At 52.4% G+C, this 13,753-nt stretch overlaps 1 protein-coding gene across 1 annotated transcript; it reads left to right on the top strand.

The window, feature by feature from the left end:
• Positions 1–3,650: 3,650 nt before the first annotated feature.
• Positions 3,651–8,582, top strand: GLUL (glutamate-ammonia ligase). Its single transcript, XM_009488210.2, has 6 exons — positions 3,651–3,841; positions 5,111–5,272; positions 5,535–5,681; positions 6,164–6,291; positions 6,467–6,666; positions 7,626–8,582. Exons 1-6 carry the CDS (start codon positions 3,676–3,678, stop codon positions 7,942–7,944), a joined length of 1,122 nt encoding a protein of 373 aa, XP_009486485.1. The 5' UTR covers positions 3,651–3,675; the 3' UTR covers positions 7,945–8,582.
• Positions 8,583–13,753: the final 5,171 nt, after the last annotated feature.

Genomic DNA, 13,753 nt, shown 5'->3' with positions numbered 1-13,753 from the left:
TAGAGCAGAGCCCTTTGAAGGCTGATTTAAATCCACTCCTGGGAGGTGTCACCTGTTGGCATCGTGCCTTCCCCAGCTCCCCGATGAGGTTTTTGTCTCGTTGAACGCTGGCGACAATAAGGGTCACTGGAGCACGCAGCTGGGCGACAGCACAGGCTGAGCCGTGTTTCCCAAAAAAAACCCGGCACCCTGCAAGGGGAGGAGGGGAAGGCAGGCGGTAAACAAGCTGCCGTGAGCCCTGCGAGACGGCACAGGGACGCTTCTCCCCCCCGCCGGCTTCCCGGGAGAGGGCGCTGGCCCCGCGGCGGCGGCGCCCGGCTCTTCTCCGCTGGCTCGTAAACATGTTGTGCGGGGAGAAGGCACGGGGCATGGGACTGCCACCAAAACTCCCCCGGGGCAGGGAGCGGCATCCTCCTGCCCCAGCCATGAAACCCTTGCCCGCGCTGGGGCTCTCTCCCAGGCAGGCAGGGGTTTGCTAGCCAGCATGCATTTATTGGATGGAGAGGAGATGTTTACATTGCAAGCTGCCTTTGCTCCCCACTTCCCTTCGGGGTCTCTTGGAGCTCAGCAGGTGAAAAGAGGAGCTGCCTGGCCCCGAGGCTCGGATGGCATGAGGGTCACCCCATGCCGCAGGGATTTCGACTCATAAACGCCCTGGGCTTGTTGGCAGCCACTTCTGGTGGCCAAAGTTTCTGGGGAAATTTGCAGGTAGCAAGCACATTTCCAAGAATTTGGAGCTATTGGAGCTGTCAGTTTCCCAATTAAATGAACCCTCCCTGCAAACCTAGGTAAAAGGGTTGGGCATGGCTTTACATTGCCTGTGGCCCTGTAGCTTGACAGCTCCCCTACCTGGGAGCTATTTTGGGTCTTTCCTGGCCTGACTGGGTCTCAGCACCAGGTCCTGGTTCCTTTTTTTTCAGCTGAGCCATTAGACTCAGGTGACCACAGCTGCACTTGGTCTGAACATGGGATTCTGAGCTAAGTTCTATAGGTAAAACAGCATTTGTTTCTGTGTTGAAACCTTTGCTCTATACATGAGTGCAGGAACTGGGCTATTGGGGGGAAAGCAGTTTCTGTTGTAATGCTTGGTGGCTTTGCTTTGCCCGAGCAATGTGGGGAGGTGAAAAGCACCTGAATTCCACCTTCGTCCTGGACAGCCTGGGGGGCTTAACACACACTTATAGCTGCTGCAAGGTTGTGGTAAAGAACTAGCCAGGTTGTCCCCAGGGGGAAGGGGAGGACCCGGCTCTTGAGAGGGCAATAAATCAAGGCAAGGCCTCAGCCAGCACTTCTACCTCTTCCCTGCTAAGGATCCAGCTCTCCCTGGCCACTTTCCGCTGAGATTCTGGCTGTCAGGAGGCTGTGTCTTCAGTAGGGTGGCTGTGATGGTCAGGAGGGTCCAGCTTCTCGGAGGGATAGCAATTTTGCTGCCACGCCCCCGAGGCTGGCTGGGGGCAGCCCAGGATCCTGTCACCCTGAGGCAGGCGTGTGGGTGGCATGTGCTTGGCCTGGTACCTGCGAGTGCACGCAGGTGCGCGCACGCAGGCAGCAGCTCTTTCTGCTAGTGCTGGCATTGCTCTCCGGCCCCTTGGGTCTGGGCTGGAAGGTACACAGGGCTGAGCAGGAATGGGGATGGGTCACCAAGTGAGCTGCCGGGGTGGAAAAATACTGGGCAGTGCCTGCGGTTTGCTGGGTGCCCCTCGCCACCCGGGTGCCTCTGAAGTGGGTGCTCCCACGCCCATGGCGGGGCTGGCGGATTTCTCCTTCCTCGTGTGACAGTGACCGATCTTGTGCCCTGGAGCGAGGGTCTTGGCTGCAAATCCAGGTGCTGGAGCCTGTTACCTGCTCCAAGGGGGGAAGCGGGGCACTGAGCAGGCACTGCCTGTTCCCCCACCCCCAACCTGTGCACCAAGCCAGAGCGTGGGCCCAGGGCTTGGCGGGGGCTCCAAGTTCCTCCCTCCCTTTCCCCGCTGCCCTGTTTACCCAGGGCGGCTGATTTCTATCCCTGCGAGTTATGCAAACGCAGCCGCTAATGTAAACGCCGCAGAAAGCCCTGGATCTGCTCCCGCCGCCGCTTTCCTAGAACTATGCGAAATGAGGGGTTATTTTTCCGGGCCGGGAGGGTTGCAAAAAAGGACCCCACCCCCACCTTCCCTCCGCTTTCTGCCCCCCCCCCCCCCCCCCCCCCCGGTGCGGGGCGAAGCGGGGGACTTCCCCACCACCACCTTCCCCGGGACGGGGGGCAGGGGTAGCCCGGCCGCGGTGCTGCCGCCGGAGGAGGCGGAGGCGGGGCGATGGCGGCCCCTTGTCCCCCCCGTCCTGCCCCCGGCCCCGTCCTGCCCCCGGCCCGGCCGCCGCTGCCCAATCGGTGCGGCGGGGCCGGCGCTGCGGCGCCATAAAGCGGCGGCGGGCGCGGCCCCGGGAGCCGAGCGTGGGAGCGCAGCGCCCGCCGCCGCCGAGCCCAGGTAAGGGCCCCGCGGGGGAGGGGGTGCCCGCCGCAGCCCCGCCCTGTGCCGCCACCGGGGCTCCCCGGCGGCTGTTTGGGCAGCCGGCGGACAGACTTCTCGGAGAAAAGTCTTGTTTCGCTTTTTTTTTTTTTTTTTTTGGGGGGGGGCGGGGTGGAGGGGCAGCTCGAGTTTTCTCTTGAAAACAGCTGCTTTGTGCAGTTTTTTCTTCACAAGGCTCTTTAGCTGCTTGCTTAAATGCGGGTGCCTTCCTCCCTGCCAGGAGATGTACGCGTGGGTGACGCTTCTCGCAGTGGAGTGGGGCCGGTGGGGAGCCCCCCCGGGGCGAGCAGAGCCCCGCGGCCAGCGCACAGGAGCCCCATCGTAGCAGGGTGGGCTGGGGAGGGCTGGGCTGGGCAGCCCGAGCCTCCCTGCAGAGGGGTAGGGTGTTGGAGTGACTTTCCAAGTCACTTCAAATTTGCAAATCGTTTGCGTTTCCAAGCTCCTGCAAAGGTGCGTGGACCCCAGCTGCTGTGGTCCTGACACACGTGGGCTGGCTGTCCCTGGGAGCCCAGCTGCAGGCTGTGCTGGGCTTGGCGGGGATGCTGCAGCCCTCGCCGTCTGGGACCAGAGCCGCTTCAGCCTCCCCATCGCTGCCTGGAGGCTGCTTCCCGGATTGCTCAAGGGTTGCTTGCGCTGCCTGTTGCTTTCTTTTGCGCTGCCTCCTGCCCTAGACGAGGCTTGTATAACTTAAGACCAGCTGATCTGAGAAGGCAGCTGGGGCTGGCAAGGCCCTCCTCGCTGAAGCAAGTATGTTAAGAAAGCCGCAGCTAAGCTTTCCTGTGCATTAGCATTGCTCCGGAGCGGTGGTGAGTGCAGGGGTGAAAAGTTCACACAGAGCTCAGGAGCACTTTTGAAGGCTGTTGCTTGCTGGGTAAGACCTCGTATATTGGCAGGACATGGGCAGGAGTTTGGGTGTTAATGGGACACTTTGAAGGCATCACTTCTGGAGCAGGGCTTTCCTAGCTGTCTGCTTCTGTCTGAGTTGGCTGTGTTTTCTGCCTCCAGAATGGCATGGGACTGCTGGAGACGGCAGCTGGCCCCGCGGCCTAGCTGTCTCGTGCTCCTCCCTGGCTGGGGAGTGAAAAATCTGGGAACGCAGGGAAGGGCTCATGGTTGGGGATGGTTTTTGTATCCTCCCTGCAGGAACCCCCTCGTCCGGTCTGTAGCCATGGCCACCTCGGCGAGCTCCCACCTGAGCAAAGCCATCAAGCACATGTACATGAAGCTGCCGCAGGGGGAGAAGGTCCAGGCCATGTACATCTGGATTGATGGGACTGGGGAGCACCTCCGCTGCAAAACCCGCACGCTGGACCATGAACCCAAGAGCCTTGAAGGTGAGAGGGCAGGTGCAGGATTCACAGCCCCTCGCCAGGTGGAGGAAGCAACCATGCCTGGCTGCTCTGGAGAAAGGATGCCATTTCTCCCTTCTTGTGGCAGAAGGATGATGTTTGGGGAAGTCGCTGCTCCTCACCCCCTCCCAGTTACCTCCTTCCCCAGATACCCCGGGGGGAACGTTCCCAGCTCTCCAGATGTGGAGTTTCAGTGAGATGCCTGGGGTTGGGAGCCAGTCCTTGGCGCTGCCCCCACTGCGGAGGGGGCTCTTGGCGGGGGCTGGGGGCTGTTGGCAGGGGCTCGGTGGCCCATTGACTCTGAAGTACTCATTTTGGCCGGAAGTAGTTTGGCAGAAGAAAGTGGAGGGGAAAGAATGGAGCTATCCGGTGTAATTAAGAGCTTGTGTCCCTCAGAACAAACAGTCCCAGCTTACACAATAATAGCATTAGGATTTTCCCCAGGTTGCCATGGTGCTGGCTGGAGACAGTTATGAAATGAAAATACTCTGTGTGACTGAGCAGAATTATCTCTTTTTTTTTTTTTTCCCTTTTTTTTTTTTTAAATTCTCCTTTCCCCTTTTCCCTCTAAGGAAGTGGTTGGCACAGCTCCTTTAAAATCTTTGTGCTTCCCATCCTCCCACTTTCTCCCCAGGACATGGGGAAGATAACATTGCCTGGGTGGAGTTCACTGCTGCTCCTGCTGTGCTTTGACTGGGAGGGCAGTGCACAGCCAGGAGGGGTGTGCGAGGGGGCCAAGCTGGCCATACTCCTTCTCCTCCATATGAGACTCCACCTATATGTGATTTGCTTTCCTACCTTCTCTGGGCCATGCCACAGCAATGAGGGTATTTCATGGCTCCCCTCATTCCTACAAGAGATTCCGTGAAGATACCTCATGCTCTGCCTGCTCTGAGCTTGCCTAGCCACCCCTTTGAGGAGGCTGGGTGCTCTGCTCATCCCGGTGGTTGTTGTGACATGGGAAACATCCTCATGCTGCCTGGTTCACTTGGTCTTGGCCAGCAGCCCAGCTTCTTGTGTTTCCCAGGGTGGCTGGGGAGTTGTACTCCCCTGTTTTTTTGCTTTTTTGGGGGTTGTTTGGTTTTTTTGCTTCCCCCATTTGGAACAAAACCAGCAGAGCTGGGATTAAACCTGTTGTAGGCCTGTTCTCTATAAACATCTTCACCTCTATAATACTGGAGGGTGGCAGGGAGCCCATCCTCCTGACGACTAGGGACCCTGCGTCACTGTGGCTTGTTCCTCTCTCTGCTCCAGATCTCCCTGAGTGGAATTTTGACGGCTCCAGCACTTTCCAGGCTGAAGGCTCCAACAGTGACATGTACCTGCGACCTGCTGCCATGTTTCGGGACCCTTTTCGCAAGGATCCCAATAAACTAGTTCTCTGCGAGGTCTTCAAATACAACCGCCAGTCTGCAGGTGAATAGACCTTCTCCCGGTGGAGGTGGTGTTTCTGGGGAGAGGAAAGGGACACCTATTCAAATGCCATTAGTGCCCTTAGCATCATGCATGACACACAAATAATCCCTGCCCTGAAAGTAAAGGGCAAAATGCTGGGGTTGAGAAAGAGCTGGTTGTGGATTCTTCACCAACGCTTCTGGGACACAAATGTGTAAATAAAGTGGAAATGGGGAATGGAAGTGGAGATGCTAATAAGCCTCGTGTTGCTTTTCTGTTCTAGAGACAAATCTGCGACACACCTGCAGGCGGATTATGGATATGGTGTCCAACCAGCACCCCTGGTTTGGGATGGAGCAAGAGTACACTCTTCTGGGGACGGATGGACATCCATTTGGCTGGCCTTCCAATGGCTTCCCTGGACCCCAAGGTAACCTCAGGAGTCTGTGCTGGACCAAGTCATGAGTCCTTAACACCGCATTTGAACTGTAATCTGTGTGACACAGCTTAAGTGCTTCAGGCAAGCCGAAAGATTCGAGGTGTTTTTGGAACTGAAGGTGGACAATAGCAAGCAGGATATTGGCAAAAACTAAGCCATGAAATTAAGATGATTACAGAAAGGCTAAGATGAAGATTGGCCACATCTAAATTTGCTGCTTGGTTTGTTACTCTGCAGGTGACTTAAACTCTTGTCCAGCCTGACGTAGCACAAGCTGAGACTTTCAGAAGGACTTGCTTTGTGTCAGTGTTCTGCTCTGCTAGTGCTTCCATGAAAAACAGATTTTGGGGCTTTTCCACACATCCTAAGCCTTTGGAGAGTTCTTCCCTGTGTGTGCTGAGTTTTCACTGAATTTAAGCCTTTTTCGTCCTGGAAATTCATGTTTCCCGTGCTCTTCACCTGTGCTGTTGCAGGTCCGTACTACTGCGGGGTAGGGGCAGACAAAGCCTATGGCAGAGACATTGTGGAGGCCCACTACCGAGCGTGCCTTTATGCTGGTGTGAAGATTGGAGGAACCAATGCAGAAGTGATGCCAGCCCAGGTAAATTGTTTTAGGTGCCTCATAGAATGAGATAGTACAGAAAAATCCCAGGCAGCGTGAGCTTTTTGGTTCTGAGCTGTGTAGTTTCATCAATGATCAGAGCATAACAGGGTGGGAAGTGTCTCACCGTGAAGAGTGTCGGCACCACTGAGCCAGTGACCCTTCCTTCTTGTAGTGGGAGTTCCAGGTGGGACCATGTGAAGGGATTGAGATGGGGGATCACCTCTGGATTGCACGCTTCATCCTCCATCGGGTGTGTGAAGACTTTGGTGTCATTGTGTCCTTTGATCCCAAACCCATCCCTGGGAACTGGAACGGTGCTGGCTGTCACACCAACTTCAGCACCAAGAACATGAGGGAAGATGGAGGTCTCAAGTAAGTTTTTTGAGATGTGCCAGTAGTATCTGTTTGCTAGGCAGCAGGCTGGACTTGATTGGTAGCAGCAAGCTTTTTGCAGAGCTTTTGACCACATGGAAGATGTCACTCTGGTGCTTGGCGTTATGTTTGAACCTTTCTTCTGGATTTTGGGGGTTTTTTGGTGGTTTGTTTTTTTTTTGTTTTGTAATGATAGACTCCCTTCTTGATGCTGGGTGGGGAATTCAGCCAGCAGTACAGCTCCATCAGTGCTGACAGAAGCACAGGTGGCCAGGATGCAGCTATTTGTAACAGGGTGTCCAGCATTTGATCTGCCAATGCTGCGAACAAACTCACTCAGCATAGGCCTTTTTTTGTTTATAACCATGATAAAAGAGAAAGACCATTTGCTTCTGTCTAGGCCAGGCTGTGGAAGCAAATGCCATGTTTTCTTAAACAAGAAGATATATAAAGCCAGAATTCCCCTATGGGACTGATGTGCTAATGTGCAGGGTGGGACCTTATAGCACTGAGTTGCAGTGGAGCTCTGTGAAGGGATTCTTCCCGGCAGCTGCGTTTTCTTGCCTTAATCTTAGCGATACCCTGGGATAATGAGCCAACCTGTGACTGTGTGAGCTTCCCAAATAGAAACATCTGTGTTAAGGAATCTTCCCTCTGTGAGCAGGTTCCCCAGGGCAGTGTGTCTGTGGGATTTGGTCATGGGTCAAACTGGTGGCGTTCCACACACAGCACTGCTGAGGGACCTTTTGAGGCCATGGGGATCCTTTTGAAAGGATCAGCCTGGGTCAGAAGTAGGAGTGGAAAGAAGCACTGTGTTGAGATGATCAGAAGAGTGGGCTGTAGGGCGTAGGCTTCATCATCAAGTGGCTTGGGGACAGCAGCGAATCTACTGTCACTTGGATGCTCGTACCATCCATCAGACACTCACTGTCTTCCCCTCTTCCTTGCTCCCTTCACAGGCACATTGAAGAGGCCATCGAGAAGCTGAGCAAGCGTCACCAGTACCACATCCGTGCCTACGACCCCAAAGGGGGGCTGGACAATGCCAGGCGCCTGACAGGTTTCCATGAGACATCCAACATCCATGAGTTCTCCGCTGGTGTGGCCAACCGTGGTGCCAGCATCCGCATCCCCAGGAACGTGGGCCATGAGAAGAAAGGCTACTTCGAGGACCGCCGGCCCTCTGCCAACTGTGATCCTTACGCTGTGACAGAGGCCCTTGTCCGCACATGTCTCCTCAATGAAACTGGAGACGAGCCTTTTGAGTACAAGAACTAAGCAGACTGCGCCCACAAACACTGCCTTCCCCCCACACTTCCTGCACCCCTAAACTTCCCTTCTAGATGTAATCCCGAGGATACAAGATAACATGTTTTGTGTCTCAGTAACTCTTGTTGTCTTGAGGTGGGGAGGTGGGCAAATTTAGTTTTATTGTTGTCTGTTTGTCATTGACTCTTGAGAAGACAAGAGGAGGAGAGGTTGTTAGAGAACGTTTAACCACTGGTTTATTTTTTGTCTAATTCATGTGTACATCTGATGGGGATCCAGTGGCTTCCAGGGACAGACTGAACACACAAAAAGCGAGTAGGCAAGTGGAAAGCTTAGAACTATAGCTGACTCCCCTGAGTGTCAAATTTGGGGTGTTAGCCACACCACTGGCTCTCTGCAGGGTAATGGTTCTCTAAGGTTGGCGTCCTTCTGCAGAGAAGGGATGGGAGGTGTGATGGACCCCCACGTGCTCCTGCCTGTATGGTGTGATGGGGAGATCTTCACCCTCTGGCCACTCTGAGGCTTCTGGACATCTTCTGGCATTGAGCTCAGTGTAGGAGCGTTGAGGAGAACTCCTGGTTCTGTCACTGGAAGTCAACTGGTCTCTGGCTCATAACACAGAGTGAAGTAGTATTTTTCTATTTAAATATAAAAACAACAACAAAAAAAAAATGAAAGTGTTCTTTTTAAAAAAAAAAAAAAAAATTATGTTCCAATGACTCACCCGGCTAGAGCAGGCAGAGCTCCTGAGGATAGTGTCGGAGGGCCTCCAGGTGGGACTGAGGGTGAGCTTGGAGGGCTTGGTAGAGGACACTCAGATAAGATTTATTGCAGTGTGGAGTGGAGTTTGCAGGAGGTGGTTCCCAGGCCTGGGAAACCCACAGAAGCATTTATCACTGTGACTTGAGCAGCTGCAACACACTTAACGAGCGTGTTGGATCAACAGGAGGAAGGTGTCCTGAACTAGGAGTTGACTGGTCAACTTAACCATGTTCTGGACAGAGCTGTGGGTGTTTTACCTTTCCAGTGGGGCTAGCATGTCACTAAAGCAGGGCTTTTGATAAAGGAAAAAAAAAGTTTTAGATTTCTTTTTTTCATAATGTTTTTAGTTTCTAAAAATGAATGGTTTTACAGAGACCGTTGATGTCACTGTTGTGTCCTGGCTCTTGGGCTGCTTGCTGTGATGGGGCTAGGAGAAGGGAGAGGCCACCTTTCCCTCCCGGCCAGTCCTGGCACCTCCCAGCTCATGCCGGGGGGTTCAGACGTTCCGGGATTTTACACTTGGGTATCTTAGATGGTGCCAGTTATATTCTGTTGCATTTGGACTTCTTGCGAATAGTTGGGGGTTTCTTTTATAATAAAAAAAAAAGGAAAAAAAGAACAAAACCTTCATTCTGACTTCTGCCTCCTTTCTGTGATTCATCCTGGCAGCTTCTTTTGTATGTGTGTTGCCTTCACCCCTTGATAGTATGTAGGCTTTGGCTTTTCGCTTTTGGGGTGAGGGTCTTGCAATCCATGTATGCTTTCCAGAAAATGGGGTTTTGTAGTTGGCTGTAGATTCTTTGGTGGGTGATGGTCTAGCTGTGACTGGAGTGGGGTTCTCTTGGTATGAAAAAGGGACTGGGCTTGTGAGTGTCCATAGGGAGGGTTATGGGGTAGGCACAGGTATTTGTGCATCTCCCCAGCCTCCTCCACACAAGTTCTACAGGATGCAGAAATCCCCCAGAAAATAAAATTCCAGCAAACTTCATGAGAAATTGGGCTTTGTGGAAGAGGACCCTTTCCTACTCTCCCTATGGAAAAAATGCTGCTCACCCACCCTTGGTATAAAACATTCAGAAAAGTGAGGTATAGAAATGTGTCATGTTGCTCCCCAAGTCCTTTATTTAGCTTGTGGTGCTATTTCCCACCTAACCAAGAGGTACTTTCTTCAGGGGTGGATGCTTTAACCATTCCCATCTTTATGGATTAACCACACATGAGCATCCTGCTGGACTGATGAGGCCATTCCTGCCATTGCATTTTTATGGACCAAGTGGTCTTTTGCATGTCCCTTCTGGGGAATGTTCAAGGCAGCACCTTCCTCACCATGGTCTGAAAATTACCCTATCTCCCTGTGCGGGGTGGAGTGTCACCGGAGCAGAAGCGAGGTGGACACCACGTCCTTTCCTCTGATTGTGACATGACCGTGAGGATTTTGGCCTCTGTCTGGGCTGGAGCAGGGGTACTGCAGCCAGAAGAAACCCATGCTGCTCTGGAGTAACTCACGAGCCAAGAGATGTTGGGGTTTTCTGCTGATCTGGGTGCAGGGGGGGTGGCTACTATTCTTTCTGCCTTCCATAAAAATGTTACAGAGGAAAAAATGGATTGCACCTAAATTAAGGAAACTTCTGTAAGGGCATTTGCACATAAGGAGGGACAAGACATGGTAATGCTTTTTTGAGATTCCTGTACCTCTGAACACTCTGCATCCTCAAGGCTGGAGCCCTGTCCCTCCAGAGAACCTTTTCTCCTGGGCAGTGAAGGAATGGGGAAAAGTGGGCATGGCTTAGTTTTGGCCACCAAGCATCACCAGCAGCCAAGGCCGTAGCTGATGGGCAGCCAGGTTTTGACCTAGGGCTAAACACCATCTCCCTGTGCCTCACAGAACCTCATAGATGCAGAGATGCGGACTCCCATTTGTGTCCCCCTGCAGAGGATGCTGAGAGGATGCCATCTCCAGGCTGGCCATCAGGGTGGTAATAGGAGTAGGCTTCAGTCCTTTGCTTCTCCAGCTGCCTCAAACATAAATTTAGGACAGGAATTTGATGCTTTATGGTTCCTCTTGTTCTCAGCTGAGAAAGCATTTATCCACTCACTTCACAATTACCCAACTGAAAACACGGTCAAAACAACAAACATGGTGCTGCAAAATGGCTTTTCAGATGATTATTAAAAATATATGTTAAAAAAAGATTATAATGAGTTAGAAAGGAAAATCCTTCCTTTCCTCTAGACACTGTTTTCTGACTTTTTGCCTAAAGTCTCCTTTGCGCTTACCTAAACACTATTTCCAAACTATGTAGGGTAGAAAGGCCTCCTCTTAAGACTGTGGAGCTCTTGCAAATTGAGCCTGAAACCTTCAGAAGCAATATTTACTGCTTATGTATTTATAGAAAACATTTTGACTTTTAGCCTCTCAGAAGAAAGTGAATCCCTTTTCTGTTTACTCACATATCCTTAAAATGTGAACAGCAATATAGAAATGGTCACTGAATACAAGAAAATGCAAGTATTGGTCCCAAAGGGTTTGCCAGGCACATCGGAGCATCAGGAACTGTTCCGAATGAGGCAATCAAAAATAGCACCAGCTTTTTGAAGTGCCTGTTGGTTGTGCTCCCTTTTAATCAAACATCAGCTTCAGGGACAAGACTGCTCCAAAACGACTAATATATATGTTCACACACCAGGCTTTTCCCCATAACTGAATTTTAAGGCCATCAAAACAAGATTAGCCACAGCTCCCTTCAAATGTAGCCTGCAGCAGATGAACTAATCAAGATCACACTTACAGTGTCTTTTATCACTGGGCTGTATCAGCTCAGCTACCATGAGGACATGGGGGATTTCTCTTCCTGAAAAGCCTGATGAATCAGGTGTGTCCGGTTGGGTTTCTTCTACCCTGTCATACTTTAAGAGTGCCCTGATGCAGCTCCAGTATCCACATACCACTTCCCTTTTTTGTGTGTGTGTGGTTTCTATTGCTAGTTGATCTTCCTAGATTACCTTTTTTTTGTAGATCAGCCTTTGCATCGTTATGCAGCTTCTGGCTGTGACCACCTCTCCCTTCTTGAACACAGCTTCTGGAGGAGAAATCAGCCAGTCTTAGGTGAGTAAGGTTTTGCTGAGCTGTCTTTTGGATGCCATTACCGGGGGGAGGAGAGAGAGGCACTTCTTGTTGCTAGGCGAAATTGGTTTTATTTCTCCGAGTCTGTTTTTCCCTTTTCCTGGGATGTTGATATTGGCCTGTGTGACTGTCCTGCATCTCTTTCTGCCCATGGAGGATGGGAAGGGATGGCCCCAGGAAGGGAGCCAGACAGACTGCTGAGGGGGTGATTTGCAGAGCTCCGCAAGAGCCTGTGTTTGTGCTTGAACCTCATGTTATCAGAGCAGCCCTGCTTTGCTCTCTCAAAATGTCTCCTGGAGGTCCAGCACCTCCTCTGGTGTGGTGTTCAGAGAAGTTCCGGCTGAGATCTACACTTGCTGTTCATTTGGCTGCATTGTGAGCTGGTGCAGAGCCATGGAAGAGGGGCTGGAGGTCATTTGCCCTCTTGAAGGAGGCCAGGGCAAGCTCTGGAAAGGTGCTGGAACCCAGCCCACTGGGACCAGGTCTCAAGTGTGGCCAGTTGGTAGTTTCTTGTGTGACCCAGATGAGAAAGGTGGTGGAGCCAGGAGGGGAATCCTGCTGTTATGGATGTCAGTAATTCGGATTCAGCTGAGCCAGGATTTCATCCCACTTGTTCAGTTACTGATTAAACTGAGGACAGCTGCTTAGGAAACAAGTGGGAGCTCTTGAAAGGGGATGTCTCCTTAAGTCTGCCTGGCTTCCCCAGCCAGCCAGATGCAGGTTCAGACCTGGGGCAGCTCATGAGCAGGTCATCCTGGCTCTTCAGCTGGGACTGACCGCCTATGTGCAGTGGCCAGTTTCCCTGTGCTGACTCTTGTGGTTTTTGAATTGAGTCCTGACTGCTTGCTTGCTGATAAAGGGGACAGTCCATCTGTAGGATTTGTGGTATGGAGACATGAAGGTCACATGGATTATGGGGGATAGTAGTCACTGACTAATGGCTCATCTGGATGTCCAAAGGTATCACTTGTTAATTGCCTGGTTCATGAAGAAATGGTGATCTTGGTTTGCTCCTTGTGACTCTGCTCCAAGCCAGTGCCGGGTGTTTTGGTACTGTCCCCCTTTCTTATGCAGTGACCTTTGATGAAAACGTGCCCCAGCCCTGCTGCTTGCTGTCTGCACTGAAGCGTCTCCAGAGTCTCCATCCCCAAGTGGGAGATGGTGTGGACCAGAGCCTCTCTCAGCTGCTCCTGGAGGTGTCTGGCCTCTGTTTGGAAGGAACGAGATCTGAGGCTGGGTGCTTCTTGTGGGTTAGCCTCCAAAACCTGCAGTGGCCTTGCACGCAGAGCATGCATGGGTTGACCTCAGTGGGAGCCTGCCTGGCTGGGGAGAAACCCAGGGTCAGAGGGAGAATTTGGGGGGGGGGGGGGGGGGGCGGAATCCATGTTCTGTGGCTCCAGAATGACCACCGGGGCTGCAGCTCTTCACAGTCTTGTAGGAGGACCCGGTCATTTGGTCATTTGCCTCTCCTAAGCTTTGTCCCTCACTGCTCCTTTCCTCCCTTCCCTGGTGAGATGGTGCAAAACTGCTGCATGTGCTGGGGTAGCAGTGCAGGGGTGCAGCTCAGGCTTTACCTCAGCCAAAAAAAATTTTTTTTTTTCCTTTTTTTTTTTTCCCTCTCCCTCCTGGCCTGCCCACAGGCTGGCATGGCCAGGCTATTTTGCTTTCATAAGCTGCATTATGTAACCCATGTCTTGAGTGGGGATGTGGTGCCAACTTGGACTCTGCAGCGGGAAGGAGCCGCGTTTTTCTGCCGATGGGTTTAATCCCTGCCTCTAGCCACAGTTGGTTTGCTGGGAGGAATTGGAGGGCTGTGCTGAGGTTTCTAATCCTTTGCCCCAGGTGCAGCCAGCTTGTTTGTGCGGCAGCACTGCTTTACTTTGTCAACATATTGTGCCCACGTCGTGGGTACATGACTCCTCAAGCCCTTTC

This window comes from Pelecanus crispus, chromosome 5, assembly GCF_030463565.1.
Source record: "Pelecanus crispus isolate bPelCri1 chromosome 5, bPelCri1.pri, whole genome shotgun sequence".
Lineage (NCBI taxonomy): Eukaryota > Metazoa > Chordata > Aves > Pelecaniformes > Pelecanidae > Pelecanus > Pelecanus crispus.
The sequence above is the reverse complement of the archived record's forward strand: the minus strand, read 5'-3'. Positions and strand labels throughout refer to the sequence as shown.

What these genes read in the sequence shown, in the direction of transcription:
- GLUL (XM_009488210.2), top strand. Translation starts at nt 3,676, where the DNA reads ATGGCCACCTCGGCGAGCTCCCACCTGAGCAAAGCCATCAAGCACATG. An exon ending in TGAACCCAAGAGCCTTGAAG is followed by an intron (nt 3,842 to 5,110) that starts GTGAGAGGGCAG and finishes TCTCTGCTCCAG; the next exon opens with ATCTCCCTGAGTGGAATTTT. An exon ending in AGGGAAGATGGAGGTCTCAA is followed by an intron (nt 6,667 to 7,625) that starts GTAAGTTTTTTG and finishes CTCCCTTCACAG; the next exon opens with GCACATTGAAGAGGCCATCG.